Source organism: Salvia splendens, chromosome 5 (assembly GCF_004379255.2).
Source record: "Salvia splendens isolate huo1 chromosome 5, SspV2, whole genome shotgun sequence".
Classification (NCBI taxonomy): Eukaryota; Viridiplantae; Streptophyta; class Magnoliopsida; order Lamiales; family Lamiaceae; genus Salvia; species Salvia splendens.
The window spans coordinates 36,374,660-36,401,721 of record NC_056036.1 but is presented as its reverse complement, the minus strand read 5'-3'; the positions used below and the strand labels follow the sequence as shown (position 1 = coordinate 36,401,721).

General features: G+C 37.0%; 4 protein-coding genes and 1 pseudogene across 4 annotated transcripts; 3 read left to right on the top strand and 2 right to left on the bottom strand.

Annotated features, from left to right (window-relative positions):
• The first annotated feature begins 5,357 nt into the window (after positions 1–5,357).
• Positions 5,358–7,683, top strand: LOC121804218 (2-oxoglutarate-dependent dioxygenase 19-like). Its single transcript, XM_042203743.1, has 4 exons — positions 5,358–5,639; positions 5,937–6,178; positions 6,835–7,165; positions 7,410–7,683. The coding sequence occupies exons 1-4, from the start codon at positions 5,358–5,360 to the stop codon at positions 7,656–7,658; spliced, it is 1,104 nt and encodes a 367-aa protein (XP_042059677.1). The 3' UTR covers positions 7,659–7,683.
• Positions 7,684–9,368: 1,685 nt separating this feature from the next.
• Positions 9,369–10,602, bottom strand: LOC121804217. The gene is made up of 2 exons (XM_042203742.1): positions 9,997–10,602; positions 9,369–9,908 (listed from the first exon to the last, which is right to left on the bottom strand). Exons 1-2 carry the CDS (start codon positions 10,600–10,602, stop codon positions 9,369–9,371), a joined length of 1,146 nt encoding a protein of 381 aa, XP_042059676.1.
• Positions 10,603–12,403: 1,801 nt separating this feature from the next.
• On the top strand, positions 12,404–14,979 carry LOC121805691 (2-oxoglutarate-dependent dioxygenase 19-like). Its single transcript, XM_042205640.1, has 4 exons — positions 12,404–12,738; positions 12,821–13,056; positions 13,827–14,154; positions 14,622–14,979. The coding sequence occupies exons 1-4, from the start codon at positions 12,514–12,516 to the stop codon at positions 14,871–14,873; spliced, it is 1,041 nt and encodes a 346-aa protein (XP_042061574.1). The 5' UTR covers positions 12,404–12,513; the 3' UTR covers positions 14,874–14,979.
• Positions 14,980–16,319: 1,340 nt separating this feature from the next.
• LOC121804216 (protein OCTOPUS-like) lies at positions 16,320–17,155 on the bottom strand. The gene is made up of 3 exons (XM_042203741.1): positions 16,937–17,155; positions 16,556–16,879; positions 16,320–16,472 (listed from the first exon to the last, which is right to left on the bottom strand). The coding sequence occupies exons 1-3, from the start codon at positions 17,153–17,155 to the stop codon at positions 16,320–16,322; spliced, it is 696 nt and encodes a 231-aa protein (XP_042059675.1).
• Positions 17,156–23,809: 6,654 nt separating this feature from the next.
• LOC121805689 lies at positions 23,810–25,580 on the top strand (annotated as a pseudogene).
• The last annotated feature ends 1,482 nt before the right edge of the window (positions 25,581–27,062 follow it).

The window sequence follows — 27,062 nt, the reverse complement described above, 5'->3', positions numbered from 1 at the left end:
GTGCTTTCATATTGGCGCAGTCAAGCGCCAACTCCAAATCGCACAATATTAACCAAGTCCAAACAATGTTCAAACTTGGCTCTCGTCACCACCTTGGTCAACATATCTGCAGGATTCTCCAAAGTTGGAACCTTTCGGATGACAATTTCCTCTTCTTCGAGAATTTCCCGCACAAAATGATAGCGAACATCAATGTGCTTCGTCCTTGCATGAAAGACCTGATTCTTTGCTAAATGAATAGCACTCTGGCTGTCAGAATATACTTCAAGTTGTTTCTGACCAACACCTAATTCTTTCAGCAACCCATGAAGCCAAATTGCCTCCTTCACAGCTTCAGTAATGGCCATGTACTCTGCCTCTGTCGTAGACAAAGCTACCGTTGACTGCAAGGTAGACTTCCAACTAACTGGCGCACTCGCTAAAGTGAACAAATAGCCAGTAGTAGATCTTCGCTTATCCAAATCGCCAGCATAGTCGGAATCACAATATCCAACTGCAAAATGACCAAGTGATTTATCCTGCTCAAACAACAAACCAATATCTACAGTATCTTTGATATACCGCAGAATCCATTTCACAGCTTGCCAATGACCCTTGCCTGGATCATGCATGTATCTGCTCACAGTACCAACGGCCTGTGAAATGTCTGGTCTTGTACACACCATTGCATACATCAAGCTTCCAACTGCGTTAGCATAGGGAACTTTCGCCATATATCCTCGCTCATCTTCCGTATTTGGAGATAACTGAGAACTAAGTTTCAAATGAGGAGCAAGCGGGGTACTTACAGTTTTGGAATCATCACTTATACCAAAACGTTGTAGTACTTTGGTCAAATACTGCTTCTGTGTCAGCCAAAGCTTACCTCCTTCTCTATCCCTTGTAATCTCCATGCCGAGAATCTTCTTGGCTTCCCCCAAATCCTTCATCTCAAACTCTTTACTCAACTGAGTCTTCAATCTGTCAATTTCAACTTGGCTCTTTGATGCTATCAGCATATCATCAACGTATAAGAGTAGGTAGATGTAGGAACCATCTTGAAGTCTGCGCAAATACACACAGTGGTCGTATTTGCTTCTTGTGTACATCTGATCCTTCATAAACTTGTCAAATCGTTTGTACCACTGTCTTGAAGACTGCTTCAATCCGTACAATGATTTGTTCAACTTGCAAACCCAATTTTCTTTACCAGCAACCTTGAATCCCTCCGGTTGGGTCATATAGATTTCCTCCTTCAGATCACCGTGTAAAAACGCGGTCTTCACATCAAGTTGAGCTAGCTCCAAATTCAACTGCGCTACCAAAGCCAACAAAATTCTAATTGAGGAATGTTTTACAACAGGAGAAAATACCTCATTGTAATCAACTCCCTCCTTCTGGGCGTAGCCTTTAGCTACCAATCTTGCTTTGTAGCGAACATCATCTCTGTCAGGAAATCCCTCTTTCTTTGCAAACACCCATTTACATCCAATTGCCTTCCTGCCTTTCGGCAATGGCATCAGCTTCCACGTCTTGTTCTTCTGAAGAGATTGCATCTCTTCTTCCAAAGCACCTTTCCAACTATCGCTTTCTGAACTTTCAATAGCTTTCGAAAAGATACATGGAACGTCATCAACAACTGGAAGCGCATATGCTACCATATCCGCAAATCGAGCAGGTTTCTTATTTTCCCGCCTCGTTCGCCTGACTGCAATTGGCTCTGATTGCTGCGAAGGTTCTTGGGGTGGAACCTCTTCATCATCTGACTCTACTTCTTCCATAGGAGAGTCATTTGTGGTGTTCGTAGTTGGGATCACAACTGCTTCTTCGAACTCCACCTGCTTCGGTGTATACTCCACCTGCTGCGAAGTATCACCACTATTTGGATTTACCTTATTCAACATGGAAGATTCATCAAAGGTAACATCCCTACTTACAATCGTCTTCTTAGAATTCAAACACCATAACCGATATCCTTTAACACCAGCACTGAAACCCATAAACAAAGCCTTCTTTGCACGTGGATCCAACTTTGATTCAGTCACATGATAATATGCAATAGAACCAAAAATACGCAAAGAATCATAATCAGTTGCAGGTTTACCGGACCATACCTCTAAAGGAGTCTTGCCATCAATGGCAGAACATGGCAAACGATTGACAATGTGTTGTGCGTATGTGATGGCCTCAGCCCAAAATGTCCTGTCTAGCCCAGCATTAGACAGCATACAACGAACTTTCTCCACTAGTGTTCGATTCATACGCTCTGACACTCCATTCTGCTGTGGTGTATTTCTCACTGTGAAGTGCCGAACTATGCCACACTCCTGGCATGCATCTTGGAAAGGATCACTCTTGTATTCTCCACCGTTGTCTGATCGGAGAACCTTGATCTTCTTCCCCATCTGATTTTCAACTTGAGCTTTCCATTTCAGAAAAATCCCAAGGACTTCATTTTTGCTCTTCATAGTGTACACCCAAACTCTCCTGGAAAAATCATCAACAAAAGTGACAAAATAGTGTCTACCTCCAAGTGACGGAGTCTTGGCAGGTCCCCACACATCTGAGTGCACGTAATCCAGAATTCCCTTCGTATTATGGATTGCAGTGCCAAATTTCACTCTTCGTTGTTTTCCCAGAACACAATGCTCGCAAAACTCTAATTTGCAAGACTTTGAACCTTTCAATAATCCTTGCTTGACGAGAATTTGCAATGATCTCTCACCAGCATGTCCCAATCGCAAATGCCAAAGCTTCGTCGCATCTGCATCCTTCTTGTTACTCGAAGTTGCAGTTGCTACTGTCCCAACAACTGTACTACCTTGATAGTAATACAAATTGTTCTTCCTCACGCCTTTCAACATCACCAATGCTCCTGAAGTTGCTTTAAGAATTCCATCTCGCATCATCACAACTAGGCCTTTAGATTCTAAGGCCCCCAATGAGATGAGATTCTTCTTCAATTGGGGCACGTACCGCACATCCTTCAAAATTCTGGTGGATCCATCCTGATTCCGTAGCTTGATTGAGCCTATCCCGGCTGTCTTACATGGACTGTCGTTTCCCATGTAAACAAGTCCGCCATTGAGTTCTTCAAAATCAAAGAACCACTCCCTGATGGGACACATATGATAGGTACAACCTGAATCCAATATCCACTCTTCTGGATGCGATGTTGAAGGTGAAACCGTCAAAGAACAATCTGACTCAGCATCATTTTTGCATTCAGCAACATTTGCATCTTGCGGAGCCTTTTCTTTCTTCTTCAACTTTGGGCAGTCTTTCTTCCAATGTCCTTTCTCATAACAGAAAGCACACTCATCTTTGGCAACTCGCCTTTTCGATTTGGACCTTCCTCTTCTCTCCTTTGATCGGCCTTGTTGACGACCTCTTGCCACTAATGCTTCATCTGTAACTGCTTTGCCTTTCATTTTATCTGCCTTTCGCAATTCATGACTATACAAAGCAGAACATACAGTATCTAAAGACACATTCTCTTTACCATGGAGTAATGTGGTCTCCAGATGTTCAAATTCATCAGGTAGAGACGACAACAACATCAATGCCAGATCCTCATCCTCAAATTTCACATCTAAATTTAGCAGGTCTGCTACTAATTGGTTAAACAAAGTAATGTGTTCATTCATAGTGGTACCTGGTCGGTATTCAAATCGGAACAACCTTTTCTTCATAAGGAGCTTATTCTGACCACTCTTCTTCAGAAATTTATCCTCCAGTGTCTTCCACAATCTATGTGCAGAAGTCTCACTCTTGACAGCATACTTCTGCTCCCTGGACAGACACGACCGAATTGTTCCACAAGCTAACCGATTTATGGTACTCCAATCTTTATCATCTATATCTTCTGGTTTATTTTCTTCAATGGCAATGTCAAGACCCTGATGGAAAAGAGAGTCTAGAACCTCCCCCTGCCACATACCAAAATGGCCAGTACCGTCAAATATCTCCACCGTCAATTTCATGTTTGACAGTGGAAACCTCGACCACGATGACGAAGAACTAGCCTTGACTTCTTGATCATTACCCGCCATTACTGACTCAAAATAAAGTATTCAATATTACAAACAAACAGAACCAAGGACGAACCTTTGGCTCTGATACCACTTGTTGAGAAAACCGGGTAATTTTCTCTCAAATAGTGAAATGAACCGATTCAGTAATTTCAGAGTTAACCCAATGGGGTCTACTCGATAAAATTACTTCTCCAAATAAATTCTTTGGAAAGACTGGCGAGGACACTGTCCCTCTTAAATACCAGATTCCTAACAGAACTTATCAGTCGGTGTATTTATCACAATATAAAAACACCCAAAAGAACCATACAAAACACTACTACCAAACCCGCAAATAATATTGAATACAATACTACTACAGAAAAATAAACCCAGAAATAAATGCGGAACAAAATATATAATAAAGAAAGAACACACCCGAAACTTTGATAACGGAGTTCGGCCAAACTGCCTACGTCTCCGAGCACCCTCTGCAGAGCCCGCTTATATTTAAACGGAGAAGAGATTACAAATTTGGGATGTCTTACAAAATGGGGGGTGAGTTCCTTTTATAAGGCAACTTACCCCCAACCTATTCCTAACCCACCGATGTGGGATAAAAAAATTTGTCAAATTTCAATATCATTAACTAACGACGCACAATGATTATGCGTCGTTTAATAGCGACGCATAAGGATTATGCGTCTTTTTGTTAGTGACGCATAAGAGTTATGCGTCACTCCCTGAGGCGGAATACGACTAATGCTCTTCATTAAAATGGAATTCCATTAAAATCCTTTACCAAAAAAAGAATTGATCCCCTAAAGTCCTGAAAAGAACAATAAGTTAACTACATTCAGATAAGAGGACAAATATATATAGAAAAAGTCTCATTCGTCTCCGTTCCGAAATTTCTAATTCAATATATACTTAGAATATAATTTCTTCCACTTTATTCCCCTTTGGTATTAGAGAACGTCATCAATTACATGCATATCAAACTGCCCGGCCAGCCACATTCCTTGAAAACACTTCTTATCTATACAATATATATTGCCTCTAGCACAATGATTTTGACTCATATATGCGTATATGTTATTTTCTGTGGTTACGTTCAACTAAAAACTTTACCGTATATCGACCATGACTCTTTCTACTGGATTTTTCAGTTAAATACAACAGTTAAACTTGATTAAATTCAACAAAATTACAAGCTTTTCATTGTTGAAATTCGCATACAATGAATGCAATTAGCCACCCTCTTTCTATATATATGTTAATTAACTTAGGATTAATGAACTACCTACCTACTATAAGCTGAGATTAATCGATTAATCAATTTAGCAAACCCTAAACTTCAAAAACATGGCACCAGCTGCAGTTTCTACAAACTCCTCAGCTGATGATACTCGTCGCCATCAGCCCTTTGAGTTCAACGAATCGGTCCAATCCTTGGTAGATGCTTCCGACAATCTAGAAGCTCTCCCGACCAAATATAACCTCGGAGACACCAACGACACTAGGGCTTCGAGCTGTGAGTCACTCCCCGTCATTGATTACTCTGCCCTCACCTCCTCCGATCCCCATCAACGCTCCAAAGCCATCGCTGAACTTGCGGAAGCATGCGCAGATTGGGGTTTTTTTGTCGTAAGTAAATCTCACTTTTTTTTGGTAACTGCAACATTAAATTTGAACCAATGATAGACTCAAACCTACGACCAGCTTGGCCTTGTTGACAAATGAAACAATCAAATATCTCGCATCAGTGTAAGAGCGAACTTGAACCAATTGGTTTTAAGATGGAATCAGATGGAATTCAATTATTGTATCAATGGAGCTAGTCCAACTCAATCAGAAAAATGTCTAACCCTGATTTTAAAAATTGGAACTTAATTTAAGAAGTTCTATAAGACATGCATTAACCAATATCGTTTGTGAGTGCAGCTGGTGAATCATGGGGTACCGAAGGAGTTGATTGAATCAATGTTTGCAACGGTGAGAGAATTTTTCAGGTTGCCGGACGACGAGAAAAAGCAGTACGAGGCGAAAAGCACTTCGTCTCCAATCGCCTGTGGAAATTTCAACTTGAAGAGTACTTCCAATGAAACCTTCACTTTGTGGAGAGATTTCCTCAAGCTCTACGTGCACCCCGATTTCCACTGCCCCACCAAACCCCAACCCTTAAGGTACCTCACAAACTTTCATCTTTCCTTCTAATATTGTGATGCATGGCTTGTTAATATATATCTAGAGAGTTGACATAAAATAAAAACCTAAACTATGTACAAATTACAAGCTTAGCAATGCCATGCATTGAATCTATAAAATAACTGCAATACACCTATAACTAATGAAGAGTATTATTGGTTCAATATATACGGAGTATAAAATATACTCCCTTTGTCCCATAAAAATAGAAACTTTAGGGATGACTCAGATTTTAATGCGTAGCTGGTAAAGTATGATAGAACAAAAAAGTGATAAATGTATCATTAGTGGAGAATGCGGCTCACCTTATTAGAGATAAAGACTTTCCATGAATGGATGTGAACTATTTTTATGACGGACAAAAATAGAAATAATGTCTATTTTTAAGGAACATAATAGAGTATATAAGAAGCATCATGTACTATTAGATAATTCTCATTTGATCCACTTCACATATAATATATTTACTCCTTTAAGTCTATATTGAGATATTTACACGTGAGTTATATTGAAAATGTGAAGTAAAAAGATATCAATTCAAATGCCAAATATGTCACTAATTAATTTTAGGATGAAATCTCATTTTGGTTAATCTGGTTGATCCATTTTTAACCAACTTGTTGTTGGCATGCAGGGAAATTCTGGCTGAATACACTGAAAGAACCCGGAAAATGGCACGAGAACTGGTGGGAGCAGTAGCAGAATCCATGGAGCTCGACCGTCAGTACGTGGAGGAAGCTTTGGAGCTGGATTCAAGTTTTCAAAAATTTGGAGGAAATTTCTATCCACCATGCCCTCAGCCAGATCAAACAATAGGGCTGCCACCACATAACGATCCGGGCCTCTTTACGATATTGCTCATCCACAACGGACTAGCTGGCTTACAGATCGAGCGACAATCCCACTGGTTTGAAGTCAATCCTCCCCCCAATTCTATGATTGTCAATGTTGGTGACCACCTTGAGGTAACTACCTAGCTTGACAACGTCAAAATTAATAAAGTTACTACATGAAAATATAATTACATATATTTTTTACCCCTCAATCTAGATACCGGATATCATTTGTTATTAATTTATTTTTCAAAAAGTAAATGTTTTGGACCAAATTCGTATTTTGGTCATATGTTTAGAATTAAAATTGATCTTTACTCTTGAATTTATAAGAACGTACTAATATTGATATAAGTACATTGTTTAATTGGGGCAGATATTTAGCAACGGGAGATGCAAGAGCTCGCGGCACAGAGCTGTGGTGAACAAGGAAAGGGAGAGGCTGTCGATCGCGGTGGGGAACGGTCCCGGGAAAGATGTTGTGGTGGGGCCGGCGGCACTGCTGGTGGAAAGGGACGGCGGCGCTTTGTATCGGTCAATGAAGTATCAAGAATATGTGGAGTCTCAGCTCAGCCGCACTTTCAATGGCATATCAATTCTCGATGAGCAAAGGATATCGACTTAATTAATAAATTATGGACGAGGTCAAGATGGATGACATGTGTGTAATAAAATTGTGTGTGTGTGTGTGTGTGTGTGTTTTCTATTGAGAAGATTGGTGCATTATATATTTATGTGTAGCTTACCATTGTTATTTATGTTTGAAAATTGTTTCTTTTTTTGAGAGGAAGATATAATGTTGTCTTTTCAAAATTCGTAATTAAATAATTTATTTATATTTTTATTATATTGGAATATCTCGTATACAACTGTTGCCGGTAAGTTTTGCAAACATGATGAGCGGCAATAATGTCACTAATAATATTAAAGCAATTATTTTAAAGCAAATTTAAAATATATATGTATAATTATACACAAATGAGAATGTTAATTACTCCATTTCACAAGACCAAATGTGAGTTTTTAAAATATTCCTATACAAATATGGTGACAGTCATGTGGTAGTAGATTTAAGTAACTAGATTATTTTTACTTCATTTTAGTTATGCGATACAAAAGTTTAATTTATTAACTAGTAATTAGTTGTGTAAATTACTTTCTCTCTTCTGAAATATAGTGAAACATTATATATAGTACTATAATTTTTTAAATTTAAACTATTCTTTCACAAAACATAGTATAAAATTAAATTTAATTCTAATGAGATCATATTTGCACACGTTCATGTAAAAACATTTGCAACTATTGTATTACTACTATAAAATAGATGATATAGAATTAATGATAAAAATATCAATGTTTAATAGACTACATATGAGTTGAAGGGTGAAATAAGGAGACAATATATATAGCACTTAGTTAAATTTAATCATTTTCTCTCTCCTATATTTTTTTTCAAAACTTAAATTCATGTAATTCTTTTGATTTTAGTTAAAGGTATTTTTTATGAGGAATCTAACAACTTCTTACATGCATGTGTGCAGCTCGAGATATTTGACTTATGTTCAAAAATCACTCCCAACATTAATGTACGTTATAAGAGTTTTTTTGTGCCACACATCATATACATTGTACTATATCAGTCTATGTTACACTTAATATCAATATATGTATTGATGATTTTGTTCCCTAACTCCAGGATATATCAGAACTACTTTAGTTTAACTTAGACAATTATACTATTTTTATATTAAAATAATTAAAATTGATATCAATAAATTATCGCGATTAATGAATGTCTTTAGACTAAAAAATCTAAAAAATAGTAGTAATATTTATTCTTAGTTTTTATTTTGAAAATTGTTATTAGTTTTTATTTTTAAAAAATGTTATTAAAAATGTTAATTATGTAGTACTCCTAACTTATAAACTTAGTAGAGAACAAGTTTAAGATAAATATGGACCCAATTCAGCAGTCAAAAAAACCCTATAGACAACATGATCAAACAAAAATATCACAGAAGTGAAAAACAATACTCATACAAAATGACACATGTTCATTTAAATATTAAAACTAAAATAAAAGTTCTGAAAATAGTGACAGACCGATTCTAGACCATTTATTTTAAAATAAAGATGATAAGAGTAGTCCAAAATTTGTACAGATACTATATTGGAAAATTCTAGGTGACATGACTGCATCAAACTTTACGAGACCACAATAAAATATCATACTAGTGATGGAACTAGAAAATTGAACAAGCCAAGACTGAAATTAAAAAAATATATACATATACTAAAATATTTAATTTTACATGTAATGTCTATTCAACTTTTAAGACACACTAGATGATAACTGTTTTCGACGATTCTTCATGTCTTGAAATCGCCGCAGAATAGTCTCATTTCCAATTTTTTTAAAAATTCCCCTCTCAATGTGTACCACCATGATATCATTCATCCATTCGTCTCCCATTCTATTGCGCAAATCTGTCTTAATAAGTTTCATGGAAAAAAATACTCTCTCGACAGAAGCTGTTACAACCGGGAGGATCAGTGTCAACTCAATCAAACGGTACACCAATGGGAAAGCTTTATCTCTTGAGGTAGAAACCAAAATCTTTGCTAAATTTCCCAAATCTTCAATGTTGGAGAACTCAACTTTATCAACTATATCATTGATATAAGTTTTAAGTTGATATGGAAGAGACATGCATTCAATAGATGAGAAGTCAGCCGGACAAAGTTCTGCAAGACGAACCGACTTGTCCACATTGAAGCTAGCAAATGAGTTTTGGCAATTCATGCAAGTAAGCAATTCTATGTTTATTTCCGGAAAACGATTCTCCATCTCTTGAGTAAGTAAATCAAGAACCTAATAATACAAAAAATTAAACTTAAGTATTTAATTATAAATGATAATTAATTGCAATCATAATTGAGAAATAAAATGTGAAGCTTACTTGACAGTAAATCTCTAGTTTGTAATGATGATAATTAGTAACGCGCCCATCCCGCTTCATACGCACACGATGATTGATGGCATCATTCATACTAATGACGTCAATGGAGTTAGCCACACAAAACTCTTCGACTTGTCCCAAGAATTCATTCCACCCATTCTCTCTCAAATCTCGCAAAGTCCTTTTGGTGGTATCAATCAAAGATGTAGCTTGAACAATATTTTGATCCCCAAATTGTAGAATTGTTGACAAATCATTCGTTGTCCCAAGCAACTCTATCATCAAGTGTAAAATAAAAACAAAGTCATAGCTCACCATCCTCATGACCAATGTTTTTGATATACCTCTATTATCAGGATTAGAACCATCTTCAAGCACATTTTCAAGCACTTCAATTATCGACAACCACTTGCTTTTTAAACGAAGCAAAGTAGTGAAGTGTGACCCCCATCGAGTGTCGCCTGGTCGCTTTAAACACGTCTCTTGATTTAAACCTCTTCCACTTTTAATTTCTCCACTTTCTATACCTTCGACAAGTTTTTCATGCTCAAGCTGCCGTAGCTTGTCTTTTCTTTTACAAGATGATCCACATGTGGTGACAATCATAGTAACAATGGTAAAAAAATCACTTACAGCACCATGTCCTTTTGTAACATTTACCACTACTAATTGAAGCTGATGGGCAAAACAATGAACATGTGTGCTATTAACTGAACCCTCATGTTCAACACTTTGTCTTTGATTTTTAAATCCTTCAAAAAGTATTCTGACCTGATCATATGTGTTATAAACTGAACCCTCATGTTCTCTAAAAATAGCAAGAGCCTTTTTTCCAATTTTTACACCCCGCGCTCACAAATGCATCATTGCCAAACCGATTGTCATTAATAGGCCTAAAAAGATAACAACAAAAACAAAATGCTGCATATACTCCAACCAAGCATGTCTTTCAAACCATTTACATTGGAAACTCCATTTTTCCTTACCAAATGAGCTTTTCTTAAAGACATGGCCTTTTGGTTGGAAAGGTCCCTTCGAGATGTATTCTCTTCGAATGCGGTCCCTATCTTGGACTTCATACTCAACAATAGGTCTCCGCTTTCCCGGGTCACGATCTATGTTTTTCCGCACTAGATTCAACACATGCAACATTAATTCTCTCTTGGTTCATGATCGGATTCGGAATTGAAATACTACTATCATTTGGAGCACTTGTAGTTGTTCAATCGTTCCTTGCTCTTTTAGAAAAATACCAATGCATAGCTACAATCAATAAGAATAAGATTTCTTAGTGTTATATAATATATATTTCATACAATAATAAAGATACAATGATACTATTTGCACAAATCATAATATAAATAATTTTTTCCTAATTCTTCTAACCTACTGCAATCTGGATTATGTAGACAAATTGAACTTAAAAGCATTGAGGTAAAAAAATATTATATAGAAACATCAAACGTGTCAACATGAGACTACTACTACAAAGTTTAATTATATTTTAGGCAAATAAAACATTAAACATGAGAATTGAAAATTGAATCTTGAAATCTGAAATGAGATGAGCTGCTGCACTAAGCCACTGCCACTAAGCCCTAAATTTCATACCAAGTCTATATACATCGCCCGTTGATCATCAAATGATCAATTCTTACCTGAAATTCTGAATCTCGAAAAGCACGGCTGAACGAAACCGCTAAACGGCTGAAGAACTCTAGCAGCGACGTCAAGCTGCTGCGTGTTGTCCTCTGAGATGAGAATATTTGGGCCAATTGACTAATTGAGTAAGGGCTTGGGCTAGGGCTGATATTATCACTACTTAGTTTATTAAGTTAAAAGTCCAAAAGAAAAAGAGGCACAAAAGAAAAAGGTAGCCCAAAAGGTAAAATAAGTAGCCCAAAAGGTAAAATAAGTAGCCCAAAACTAATAACCCACGTCTTCTTCTTCTTCTTCTTCTTCTTCTTCTTCTTCTTCTTCTTCTTCTTCTTCTTCTTCTTCTTCTTCCCCAATCCCCAATTTCAATTTTAGGATTTACAGGCGAGAGACGGAGTCAGGGCTCGCTCCGCGGCGCCGGGGCGGAAATCGGTCGGAGCACGGCGGTATAAGGGTGATTTGAGGTCTGGTGCCGGGTAAGCCCCCGCAGGCGCGGGGGCTTGGCACTGTGTGGTTCCGTCACTGCTACTAGCATTAATAGAATGTTCTCCCTCGATCCATCAAAGAGCCATTTTGATATTTTGAATTGTTTATAATTTATAAAATTATTTTATTTATTTCATTTTTAGTATACGAACCCCGATTATATCGATTTGTTATATTTATAATCTAATACTATAAAATTAATATTTTAAATGGATTTCACATTTCACTCATTTTCTCTATTTCATTTTTTTCACGGAGTTAAACAATTTCTTAAAACTCGTGTCAAGTCAAAAGAACTCTTTAAACGGTGGGCGGAGGGATAGTTGTGTACAAACTCTCTCTTTGTAGTTCTATCCATCTCTCTACAGCTGAAAGATGGCAGCAGCGCGAAGCATTAGTTGCGTGAAACATCTTGCAGAATCACCTAATCTCTCTTCTATCCCAACCAATTACATCTACCACACCGATCCTGCTGAAACTGAAGTCGAAGCTTCAATTCCGGTTATCGATTTTTCGCTTCTCACCTCTCACAACCCTCTTCACAAGGCCAAAGCCATCCACGATCTCGACCAAGCTTGTCAAGATTGGGGCTTCTTCATCGTAATTAATTCATCATATACTATAAATTAATTTGTTTCTTCTTTATAATGGTTTTTTCATTTGTATACTATTTTGGGTGTAGCTGGTAAATCACGGCATGCCGGAAGAGTTGAGGCAGGGCGTGCTTGAAGCTGCGGCTGAATTTTTCAATCTGCCGGAAGCGGAGAAACCGGAATTCGAACCCGAAAATGTATTGAGCCCGATTAGGTATGGCACCAGCTTTAATGCTGCAACTGACAACGTCTTTTGCTGGAGGGATTTTTTGAAGGTTTTTGTGCATCCTCACTTCACCTCTCCTCACAAACCCCAATCTCTAAGGTAAATTAATTACTACCAAATTATTTACTACCACTACTATCTTTTCTTTGGGAATGATTTAATAGTTCTAATTTACTATAAGATTTAAAACTAAACCAATTTAACCAACTGTTTCGATTTAACTATGCATCATTAATGAAATATATATTCCACAATAATAATAATAATAATAATAATAATAATAATAATAATAATATATGAGGTGGGTCCAATATTGAAGGTAATATTGACGATTATAATTAAGTGGTTTGTGTGTTCATAATTACTAAAATAGAATAGGACACTAGGTTGACGGGTCTAATTAAATGTGCATAATTACATTAATTTTTTCCTTAACTTTGTTTAGTGCCATTTATTTATCAGTAAAGAAGGAAATGTAACAATAATAAGAATTGGATCACACTAGAAGAAAAGAAAGCGACTAGTGCCGCCTACACTTAATGATTTTATTTTTTGGTGTTTGGATAGTAACATCGACAGCATCTGGTTATGTTTGTCGGGAATATTTTGAAGTGGGGCAAAGAAGATAATGCACAAAATAACATGGACACGCTATGTTGATTGACCTATTTTGTACACTAATGAATATTTATATAACAACTACTCATCTATATACATTTGGTTGGATAATGCCTATCAAATTTATAATAAGTATACCATACCATGAAAAATAATTTTGAAGGCACGAAAACAATGAAATTAAAGAAAAGGTTATACTCCGTACTTCTTTATTAAAATTTATTGTTCTTGTACATAAAATGCATATGTAGACAATTGCTACCGGAATATTGTGAACGAAGCCGCGATGTGGTATCGAAATTGTCGAAAGCTATATCACAAAGCCTAGGGTTGGAGGAAACGGAAATGGAGACGGAGTTGGAATTGAGGTCATCGTTACAAATTTTCGTCGCAAATTACTACCCACGCTGCCCTAATCCAGAGGCGGCAATGGGGATCCTACCACATTCCGACCACGGTCTTTTCACACTTCTCATACAAAACGACGTCGGTGGCCTTCAGATTCAGCATCACCAAAGATGGTTTAATGTAAACCCTCCTCCCAACTCCATACTAGTCAACACCGGCGATCATCTTGAGGTACGTACAATCTAATCTTATTAGGGGGTGTTCGGTTGGCAAGATTAAATCTCATAATTAAATATGTATCATGTTTGGTTCATAAGATTGAACCCTTCAACTTAATCCTAGATGGATAGTCTCATGATAATTAGTCATAGCCTCCCCCTCCAACTAAAATAAACCCACAACTTAATCCTAGATGGATAGTCTCATGATATTAATCATGGCAACCGAACGCCACCTTATAAGATTCAGTTAGCGTGTTCTTTTTTAATTTGTTGTAAATTTATCATAAGAAAAGAAAGGGAAAAATAATCACATCAACGTCTTATTATAATTTTATCTTAAATTAAAGTAGACTGAAAAATAAGAAGATATATAGCTCGATTTTTTTCCATCCCACTAGTGAAAAATTATCATTCCTACAAATGAGTGATATTCCATCAAAATTAGTTACAACTCATTAATTAAGCGTATTTATATAGATATTTAGCAATGGAAAGTACAAGAGCGTATTGCACAGGGCCGTTGTGAACGATAAAACGGCGAGGATTTCCATTGCAATGGCAAACGGGCCGTCTCTAGACGCAGTCGTAGCCCCTGCTCGTCGGCTTGTGGAAGGCGAAGGCGTGGTGGCGGCCTATGCTGCGATGAAATATAAGGATTATCTATTGGAACAACAGAGTGGCCAGCTTGATGGGAAAACTATGTTGAAACGAGTTCGGATTCAAGACTAGTAAACTTCTAGAAGCTTCTGGAAATATCATGCTATTTTTTTTCCTCGTTGATCATTCTATGAATGGTATATCATCAAATAAATCAAGATTGTGAGGATCAGCTTAATAGTGTTTAACTTTACATTTTTTTTTTGATAACTTTACATTTTTTAACTTCGTTAAGGTAAGGAAAATTAGTAGTAGTACTAGTTTATATGCCGAGGCCTTTTCGTAATGAAACAAATTAATTAATGTTTCTCACAGCCCAATCCCATGAGCCCAATAACTAACTATATACATAGGTCTTCAAGGAAATTCGTTTCTGGCCAGGCCTAGCCCGGCCCAAACGACTGAATGCAATTATTCCTAAAAGGCTAATTCCAATTTTGGTCTCTTACATTTATCCTAAAATTCTTTTTGATCTCATACATTAAGTTAGTGACCTTTTGATCACTAACATATTGTTTTGGTACATTTTGGTCACAAACTTAATGTATGAGACCCGAAAAGAATTTTATGGAAAATGTACGAGACTAAAATTGGACTGTAGTCCTAAATTATAATTAAGTTATTAAATTGACCAAACAGTTTGACTGTTAATTTCAGAAAATGGTTATTTTGGACCAAAACAATATGGTTGGGACCAAAAGGTACAAAAATAATATGTTAGGGACAAAAAAATCACAAACTTAATGTATGAGACCAAAAAGAATTTTAGAGCAAATGTAAGGGACCAAAATTAGACTTTAATCTTCCTAAAATATAATTATAAATACATTTTCATATATAATTACACATTCATATGTCATGAAAATAACTACACCTTTACAAATCACAAAAACGTTACAACCTTAAATGTCACTAAATTTTAATTTTATGACTACTCTTTTACATTTGCGTCACGTACAATAACTATCCACCCATAAATTTTGAAAACTATAGTTAGTGATACACTGATATTTATAAATTATAGACTAAAGTCTCAATTTGGTCCTTAACATATTGCATTTTTTTTATTTTGGTCCAAAACATTATCTTTTGAATTATTCGGTCCCTCACATTTGAAATCGGATCACATTTGGTCCATTTTGGACGGTTCCGTCAAATTTTTGACGGTTTTAATTACCGGGTCACTAATCCGTCACCAACTGGGATAAACTGATCCGTCATTAATCCGTCACAAATTCGTCACTAATCCGTCACTACGTACACATGCATAAAATTAGTATTTGTAAAGTATATAAATATAGGTATTTACTTTATTAGACTTTATAATTAAATGAAAGTGTATGTAATTGTGTACTTATAGAAAAAGAGCCAAATTTTATTAGGCTATATATAGAAACATGTAAATACGTGTCCGTCGATTTTCAACAATAAAATGTAGAAGTACTACTTTTTGGTACCACTTAATATATTACTCCCTCCGTCCCCAATTAAGAGTCACTCTTTGACCGGGCGCGGGTTTTAAGGAAGTATTTGAAGGTGTGGTGTAATAAATGGAGTTAGGTAGTGCAATGTGGGATTGTTTTCCTTCTTCATCTTCTGCTTTCGCCGCCACTTGTGCCATTTCTTGCTGAAAACAGAGGCCGCCACCCAAAACCCGCCTCCGTCGAGCTCCTCTTCTCTTGGTTGTGGAGATCAATATGCTTCTTTATATTCTTCACATTACTCTCTTCTTCAACTATTTTTCCTTCATTTACCTCGAATTCAACTTCGTTTCTTGAATTCTCCAAATGGGATTCTTCAATTTCATCAATTTCTACATTTTCTGGGTCACGGAAATCGTCGTCGTTCTCGGTCTCCTTGAAAACGGGCCTCTCCGCCGCTAAAGATCCGATTTTTTTGCCGTTTGCGGGATTTTGGCCGGAGGAGGCGCCGCCGTCGTCGAGGGAGAAGAGAGACCAGAGAGTGTTTCTCCCTCTAACATCGTAAGATTTCCTCTGAGGCTCGAAGAATTGGCTCAAAGCTTCGTTATTGGACGTCGAGAATGACTTTGTGCGGCGGAGCTCGGGGAAAAATGAAGTCTTCGAGGGCTTCTGAGGTGGGAAGAAGCTGCTGCTGCTGGTGGCGGCGGGTTTCGCAGCGGAGGAGGAGGAGGAGAAGAGGGCTTTCATGGCGGCGGAGACAGATGAGGGGGTGTTGGAGGAGGAGTTGCCGTCGAGAGTGGTGAGGCGCTCGCAGAGGCAGATGGGGCAGAAGCCGGTGAAGTTCTCGGTAGGGTGGCGGTCGCAGCTGAAAGAGGATCGCGGTGGCTGCGGCGGCGGCGGCGCTGTTGGGTCTACGGAACTGGGCTGATTCATAACCGTTGGAAGCATGTGTCCCCGCCAATTAACAACATTGCGCTCCGCAATGTGAAGCTTTCTTCATCGGTGACTCTGTGTGTGTGAAAGAGAGAGAGAAATTGAGGAGACAGGAATTAAGAGTGTCCACTATAATGTGGACACTCCAATAGCCCCGCCCCAAAATTTGTCCATAGCCCCAAATTTTTTGTCCACAGCCCCAAAATTTTATTTCCGCCACTATGGTGGACACTTCTAGTAGCCCCCAAATTTTATAATCAATTTTCATTTTAACATTGTTTTTTATTTCAATCAAGTAGAATTAAAATCACCGCTGTGTAAATAATAAAAACCGAGATAATTGGGACCGAATACTCATTGTATTGAAAAGGGTAAAATTGTACAACGAATATTTAAAATACAATACAAATACAAATAAAATACAAATAAAAACTCCGCCACCGTCTACTCGGTGTCGGAGTCGGCTTCCTCGTCTTCTTCTCCGCCTCTCTCGCTGCTGCCGGTTGTCTTTGCCCCAGTTGCCTCATCAGCCAACCCTAGACGCCGCTGAAGCCGAGTTATGAGCTTCAAGTATATATTCTTGATAAACGGGTCAGTCTCCGCTCCGTATTTGCCGCAGACTTCCTGCAGTTGTTGCATCAACTGCGTATCGAGGTTCTCCCTCAAGACCTCGGCAGGACCAGGAACCATCGGCGGTGGGATTGGGGCGGGCTGGGTGAAACGCGATCCAGACGGCGCCGACGATAGGCGGGAGGCACTTCTAGCCCATCTGGCGCTGCGGATAGAGGCCTATTGTCCCGGGGGCCGTCCTCGCCTAGTGTTTATAGGGGCGGGCTCTTCGACTCGCTCGTCGCTCTGCTCGCACGAGTGCGAGCCGCTTCTACTGCTGTAGTCCCTGGCAAGGTTGTGTCTTGTACGCTTCGGCGTAGGAGCTCCACTGACCTCTTGCACGCAGATGGCCTTGAATTTCGGATAATACGTGAGGACTTGATACTCCTCCCACATTGTGAACTTCGGCCAGCCCTCCGTGTTGTATTGGCCCATTGACAGGGCCCTCACGTCTGCTTAGCTTCGGCCACTCTCAGCGTGCATAAGGTTGTTCTGGTATATGCACGCGAACCGCTTGGTAGGCGGGAGAATCCGAGACCACTTTTTGCGGATCTGTTCTGGGTCGCGCTCTCGAGCGCCCCACGGCTTGAACTCGTCGTACGCCATCAGGACGCACCTCCAAAAGCTCCCATCGGTCTAATTGGTGCCCACTATGGGGTCCGATGTGATGGCATCCCAAGCCCTCGCCACGACAATGGACTCTGCTTTCGTGTAGAGCTTGCCCCGTTTGTTCTCCGAGCCACGGCCACTGCCGACGCCGCTTCTCTAGCCACCGCCGCTGCCGACGCCACTGCCCGAGCCGCCACCGACGCTTCCTGATCCACCGCCACCGCCACCGCGTCCGCCGCTCCTTCATCCCCCGCCCCCTGCGCTGCTTCGGGTCGGAATGGGCGTTTCCACCCGTGCAACCGGCGTATCCGGGACGTCGAAACTGAGCAGCCCCATCATGGTATCCAGTGCGTCTTGATCTGCTTCGGTGTAAGGAGAGTGACTGGATGGGAAAGGGGACTCCGGATGTGGCTGGTTAAGCCCGTCGAGGTTGGGTCTGTAATCTCCAAACGCCGACCGACTCAGATTCCGCTGAAAAGGTGGGGGCGTTGGAGAAGACCTCCACGATTGAGATGGATGAAGGTTTGGACTCGATGCCCACGGCGGGGGGGTTTGACTCCAACTCCACGGCTGGGACGGAGACCTGCCATAGCCTGACGGCTGAGAAGGATGGCCGCCATATCCCGACGGCTGAGTACGATAGCCGCCATATCCCTGTGAAGGATTGCCGCCATTGCCCGATTTCTGCAAGTCGGGTGATTCATCGTCTCCACTATGCATTTTTAGATATTGAAAGTGTAGATAGTGAATGAAGGGAGAGTGTGTGAAAATGGTGAAAATGGGGGGTGGGGGAGTGGTATTTATAGAGTGATTTTTGAAAAAAAAAAGAAAATTTTGAGGACCGCCGGTGCGCCTATAGGCGCGGCAAAAGGCCGCCCGGAGCGTCCTCGCCCAGGTTTCGCCGAATGCCGGTCCGCCCCAAAATTTTCGTCCGCCCCGGGGCGGACGTCGCCTACACTATGGTTCGCCCCACGCTCGCCCCAACCCGCGGCTATCCATAGTGGATACCCTAAAGAAGACGAAGGGAAGGAGAAATGTTTTTTACTTATCTTTCTTTTTAATGTAAATAATGACATTTTTTTTTGCAAAAATTTTGCCAACAATGAGGGTAATTTTGATGTCCAAATATGATAAGTAGGAAGAGTGACTCTTAATGGGGGACGGACCGAAATGGAAAAGAGTGACTCTTAATCGGGGACGGAGGGATTATTTAATTATGATTATTCTAATAGTACATTCATGCCTCAATTTCCTCCTAATTTATGTAACTTACACGTAAATGACTAAAATGATAATTAGTGACGGATTAGTGACTAATCAGTTTCTCCCTGTTAGTGACAGATTTGTGACCCGGTAATTAAAACCGTCAAAAATTTGATGGAACCGTCCAAAATGGACCAAATGTGATCCGATTTCAAATGTGAGGGACCGAATAATTCAAAAGTTAATGTTTTGGACCAAAATAAAAAAAAACGCAATATGTTAAGGACCAAATTGGGAATTTAGTCTAAATTATAAGTCTCACAATACTTTAAAATATTATGCTGGTTTATATTATAGTTTAGAGTTTAGGGTTTAGGGAAAAGACGCCGGTACTAGCGATTCGTTATTCAACCTGACAACTACGAGACGAAAAAGACGCCGGTACTAGCGATTCGTGCCCCATTTACTAGCATTAATTACATTTATTTAATATTAATTATGATATTTAACCTTTGATATTTACGTAATTAGCCCCATTTACTAACATTAATTATAACTATTTACATATTAATTTAATAATTAACCTATGATTATGTAATTAGACCCATGTACTAGCATTAATTATAATTATTTAAATATAATTATGATAATTAACTTTTTATTATGTAATTAAGTGTTAATTAAAGTAACTAATTACTGGTTATCAGCCCTCATGAGAGAAATACCAAGCTTGCTCACTATAAATACATTGTTCTTGTTTCTTAGTGTTCTCATCATTCTTTTGATTCATTATCTGAACAGGAAATTAGAAAACGGAAAAAAGTGGAAAACTTTTGAAGTTAGATTTTCAAAAAAGAACATTTTTCTAAAGAAGAATTATAAAAAGAAAGGTTAATTAATTCGAACATTGCACGATTCCGCAAAATTGGTCAAGTATCCTTCATCTAGATGCAAATTTATATATGGAGTAGTAAATGAACTATCCTTCATCTAGATGCAAAGTTGGTCAAGTTGATCAACCAAACTATGATAATATAGGCAGGAACATACTGAAATTTGATTATGGGTTTTGAAGTCTTCGTAGCATTTAGTTGAAAATCTTGCTTTTCGATTTGAACGACGTGCCAAAAAAATTGGAACACTACGAATTTTTTAGGACAAAAATGTAGGTGAACTATAAATTATACTCCCTCTGTCCCAGTTTAAGAGTCATGTTTTGTCATTTCCGTCCGTCCCAATTTAAGAGTCACATTTAGAATTTATCATATTTGGACATAAAATTTAACCTCATTGTTGATGAAATTTACATTCAAATGCCATTACTTTTATAAAAATAAAACAAAACAAAATTCTAAACATACAAAAAGTCAAAAGGGTCCCACTTTTCACTATCACACTTCAATTATTACACACTCCAACAACCACTACCGCACTTCAATTATTACACACTCCAACAATTTCTTAAAATTCGTGCCCTAACTAAATTGCACTCCTAAATTGGGATGGAGGGAGTAGTCAATTCCAAGAAGAGTATTGTTCTTTTTGTAAAATACTAAGAGTAAACCTCATTTAAAATTTAAATCCTAACTGGCTTTAAAACAAATTCCCACACTTCAATAAATATTTAAAAAATTTAAACCATTATTTTTGAAAAAAATTATCAAACGACACTGTTTTTTATGGACACAAAAATTAAGACCCAATTACTTGCGTTGAATTTTTTTTAAAAAAATACTCATTCCGTCCTACAATAAGAGTCACATTTTGTCATTTGGGTTCGTTTCACAATAAGAGTCACATTTCACTTTTACCATAGATGGTAAGTATGCCCAAAATTCCACTAACTCACTTCACTCACATTTTATTATAAAATCAATATTAAAAAGAGGGTCGCAAAAGACAACGTTTCAAAATTAAGGACAAATTAACTTAATTTTTTGTTTTTTAAGGACGCTTTCATTCGCGTCCTATAATTTAAGTTTAAGCACCAACAATAAGAATACTTTTTGAAGCGTTGGTGGTATATTTAGAAACACAAACTAACATCCATAATTATATTAAATACTATGTCTTTAATGGTTTTTTTATTGAGGGACTTTTTCAACATCTAAACCATTGGAGGTTGTTTAGTTTGTTTGATATAATATAAAAAAATGAAGTTGTATATGTTTTATAATTATTTTTTGAATTCATAAGTAATTTTTTCCTTAATAAAACTAAATAAATCCTTAATATAATTGCTCAGATGTAATGTTACTTTCAAGTATTAGGCATCATTTGGTGAGCATATCTTGTTTCTAATAAAAATAATAATATTATAATTTCGACTAGTTAATTTATCTTAATTTTGTATTTGGTAGCTAAAATAATTTTATATTAATGGTGTTTTGTTAGTAGGAATGTGGTGCAGGAATACATCCAAATGACAGAGGGAGTAATATATGTTCAGAGATATACTTTGGGCAACATATACCATGTTGAATAATGTGATTGAGATCCAAATAAAATTGTCAACCTTTTAAAATTTATGATAGAACTGTCAGTGTAAGAATAACAAAAGTGCAAATATAATTTTCAACAACAAAAATTCTGTAAATTGACAAAACTTAAATGAAATTAGGACTGTGGATGTGATATCCCATTTTAAAATTTGGTTATAATACCATAATTAACTACTGTAATTATTAGACATGCAATTATGTGATTATAATTGTGGTGTCTCTCGTGGGGTTGTGTTGTCTAGATTAGTTCTCCTTTTCTCTTATTGATTTTGGATTTGGTGTTTTTGTGTTTGAGCTTTTGGATAGCATTTTGGTTAATATTGTTTTGGTTGTTTTTCATGTTTTTTATTTGATGTTTTGGCAGTCGAACTTTAGCTCAACGCAGCTGCAAGCTGGAGCATTTGTTGTTTCATTAGGAAAAGAGTAAAAGTCAATTTTGGTCCAAAATATTTATTTTTTAAAAAACAGGTCCATAACAAATAAAATCCTTGTCGGAGTGATCATTTTTGGACAGTTCCGTCAAAAAACTAACGGTCAACACTAATTGCACAGTAGCATTACCGTTATATTTTTTATGGAACCGTAAAAAAAGGACCATTCTAAGAAAGATTTTATTTGTTATAGACCTGTTTTTCAAAAAGTTAATGTTTTGGACAAAATTCGTATTTTAGTCATATGTTTAAGACCAAAATTAATTAATCTTTGAAAAAATGTACTCCTCACTCTTTATTTTCAGAAACATTTGTTAAATGAAACATCTTAAACGATTCTATTATTTAAAACAAAAAAGTTACAAATATAACCTTAAAAAATCATTATGTAATTAAGTTTTTATCATATATATATATACTTTCCTATCCCTGAAAAATATGAACTATTTCCGTTTTAGTCCGTCTTTTAAATTATGAACTTTCTAAATTAGTTCAACTAAGTATTAGAAATAATGTGAATCCAATTATATACTAACACTACTTCCATTTTCTTTTCTCTTTCTCTATTTTAATGTATTAATTGTGTATTAAAACATATGCTCCTTCAAAAGTTCATATTTGTAAGGGGCGAATGGAGTAGTATGCATAATCAATTTCCTGTGCTAGTACCAATCTATTAAAATATTATATTTCCTTCGTACCAAAAAGTAGTAATTTCATTTTGCTATTTTAATTCGTTTCACAAAATTAATCAAATTCACCGTTTTTAGAAATCTTTTCACTATACATTACACTAATAATAAAGTGGATCCATTAATACTCCATCTGTCCCTTGGTAAGTGATTCACATTCTATTTTGGGACGTCCGAAGATAACTGAATCATTTTCTTTTTTGGCATTCTCTCTCTACCATGTTTCATCTTTTACTTTATTCACTCTCCAATTTACTAATAAAACTTAATTTTCTTAAATTTCATGCCGGAAAAAATGTCTCTTGTAGCAAGGAACGGACGGAGTAGTATTTTAATTATTTTTCTCATTTTTTTTATTTCATCAACTTCATATTAAATCTATATTATATCAAAAGTCTCCATTTATAGGAAACGGAAAAAATATTTAATTTTCTATATTGGACGGCTTGGAAACGAAGACCGAGATACAACTTAATTCCATTAATATGAGTTGAAAAATATATACTGCATTGTCTGATTTATGTACTACCCAATTACATCTTGACATGTGTTGACTAGCTAGCTCATTAGCTCTCTATATATAGTTACTTCACGTCCAACACTTGAGCATAATAGAAGCGAAGAGAGAAATGGCATCTGAGTGTGATTCATTTAAGCCCTTTGAATTTGATTCCACTCTGAAATTATTATCAGATTCTTCCACTTTGAAAGCCGTCCCTTCCAAATTCAACCTCACCAATGACCGCACCGCATTCACTTCTGATTCACTCCCCACCATCGATTTCTCAGCCCTTGTTGGCTGCGATCCTCATCAACGCTCCAAAGCTGTCCACCACCTCGCCACAGCATGTCAGGATTGGGGTTTCTTCATTGTAAGATTGATACTATTACTTAAATATTATTGTTGATTTCTTCGTAGTAACACCAATATATTGGTGTGTGTTATAATGCTAACTTTTCTTAAATTGATAACTTACTAACTCATCAACGCAGTGTATTAAAAATATCGTCACGATCACATTACAATGTCAACACAAATTTGGGTTGACATTTTAAATATCAATATCAACACAGTGTATTAAAATATCAACAAAGTTTATGTTGATATTTCAATACACTGCGTTGATGAGTTAGCAACAGATCACACATTTATATAGATTCTAACTTTAGCGCATGCGTGTACCGTGCAGCTTGTGAATCATGGGGTGCCAGAGAGATTGATGAGTGAAATGTTTAGGGAAATGGTAGAATTTTTCAGTTTGGCTGATTCGGAGAAGAAGCAGTATGAAGCCAAGAGTGCTTCAGATCCAATCAAATGTGGAAATTTCAACGTCGCCAACACTTCAAACCAAAGCTTTACATTATGGAGGGAATACCTGAAGCTCTACGTCCATCCCGACTTCCATTGTCCTCACCAACCTCAACTCTTGAGGTAAACAATAAAGTGGTAAAAATATAGTTAATGAAAATGAGACTCACCTTATCAAAGAGAAAAGGTTATCGAAAATAAATAGTGACTAATTTTGGTGGATCTCGAAAAATAGAAAAATGAAAGTTTGGAATTTATATTAATGGTGTTATATATGTTGGTAGGGATGTGGTGCAGGAATACACCCAAATGATAAGAGTATTAACTAGGAAGCTAATCGAAGCTGTATGCGAAGCCCTAGAACTGAATCAACGTCGTTACGTGGATGAAATATTGAAGATGGAATCGAGTTTCAATTGTTTGCGACAAATTACTATCCGCGTTGCCCTCAGCCGGATCAAGCCATCGGCATTCCGCCGCATACGGATCATGGTTTGTTCACTTTTCTCATACATAACGGCGTCGCCGGTCTTCAAATTGAGCACGACGGAAAGTGGTTCAACGCTGATTCTCCTAAGAATTCTATTTTGGTCAATGCAGCTGACCAACTTGAGGTATAATTAAATATATCACTCAATTCTTCATTGAAAATTTTCATTAGGCAATTCACATTGTTTTTGTATGTATAGATATTCACCAATGGAAGGTGCAAGAGTGTGAAACATAGAGCGGTGGTGAATGAGGAGAAAGATAGAATCTCGATCGTGGTGGCGAATGGTCCCTCAGGGGAGGCGGTGATCGGACCGGCGGCTGCGCTGGTGGAGAAAGATGGGCGAGCAAAGTATCGTGCAATGAAGTATGAAGAGTATGTGGAGTCGCAGCTCACCAAATCACGTATCGGTGGGAAATCCATTTTGGAACAACAAATCATTTTCCCTGCCAATTAAATTATAATACTCCATGATTCGTCCAATAATTTCAGTTTAATGTTGATCTATATCACCATTATACTCGACTTCTGTTTTGTACTTGAGTTGATTATATATGATATATGTCTTTTCATTAATATCATATCCTTTGAGTGGTCAATGGTTTTATTATTCTGATATTCGCGGGATAATTACACTATACATATAATACAAAATGTTTCACATATGTTTCAATTTGATACAAAAACTTTTAGTTAGCATGCATGAATCATACAAAATCATCCAACATATCATTAGTAAAAGAAATAGAACTTACCTTCAAGAAGATGAACAGACAATTACCTAGCTTTTCTCTAATGATCGCCCCAAAAAAATCAGATAACTTCTCTCTCTGGAAAACTGGTAAACAAATGTTTTGAAACTAGCATTCAATGATTTTTGCATAAAATTTTCTCCGCTTTCAATAATTGGTAACTAGTGCATGGGGATAAATTTTGTGGTTGGTTCAAGTGTTTTATACTTCTGAATGTTTATTAATTGTGGAATTTTGATTCATAGTTTTGATTGAAGAGTTCCAAAGTTTAAGAATATTTCAACTCAAAATTTTGGCTTTTTGTTTATTTTGTAGACTTCAAAAATCCAAGTGCAGCTGGTTAAATAACTACAAGTTTGATTGTTTATTGCTGGTTTTTAAGATTGGGTTTCAAAGTCTTCTCATGAAGGAGCTGTGATCACATTAATATATATTGCATATTAATCAAGTATTGTGATACATAGATGTATTAATGGAGCTTTGAACATTAAAATATATTGGAGTGTGGTGATACATATCTTAATGGAGCTTTGAACATTTAAGAATTTCACAGAAATGTATAATTTTAAACTCTTATGAAACTATTGTATGATTCATATTAATCTAAAATTTTTGTAGCATTTTAAAACATTGATAAAATATTTTATATGTATGACGTAATTATCCCGATATTAGCTGACAGAGGTTAAGTCCAATGACATTATTCATTTTTTTTGTTCTATAACAAACCGCAGAGTGAAGTGGCCAATATATATCTATTTTCTTTGGCATAAACAGACTAATTAAGAAAAATAGCTACCAAAATGAATGTATATTAAAGTGTCTAATTTGAATATTGCAAAGTTTTAAAATAGCTATTTGGTTATATTTTAATTTTTCAAACAGGAGTAATAACTTGAACTGTCAATAAAGTTCCGATTTACATTAAAAGTAGGAGTGGTAACAATTGAGGTCCCATGTCCATTCTTTCAAACCAGAAATTTGATAGTCTATCAACTGATAGCTCAATAATCTCACCTGCTAGGCTGCTTAAAAGTAGGACTGTAGGAGTAGTAACAATTGTGGTCCCATGTCCATTATTTCAAACCAGAAATTTGATAAGTCGTAGTTAGAGTGTCGAAGTCGTAGTTAGATTGTCGACTGTAAGGCGGACCACTTCAATAGCCCCGCCCTTTTTTTGTCCACAACCCCAGTTTTTTTTTCAGCACCCAAAAAAAAAGGTTTCCGTCACTATAGGCGGACACTTCCAATAGCCTCAATTTTTTTTTCGTTTATTTTAATTCAATTATAATGAAAATTATCGGACTATAA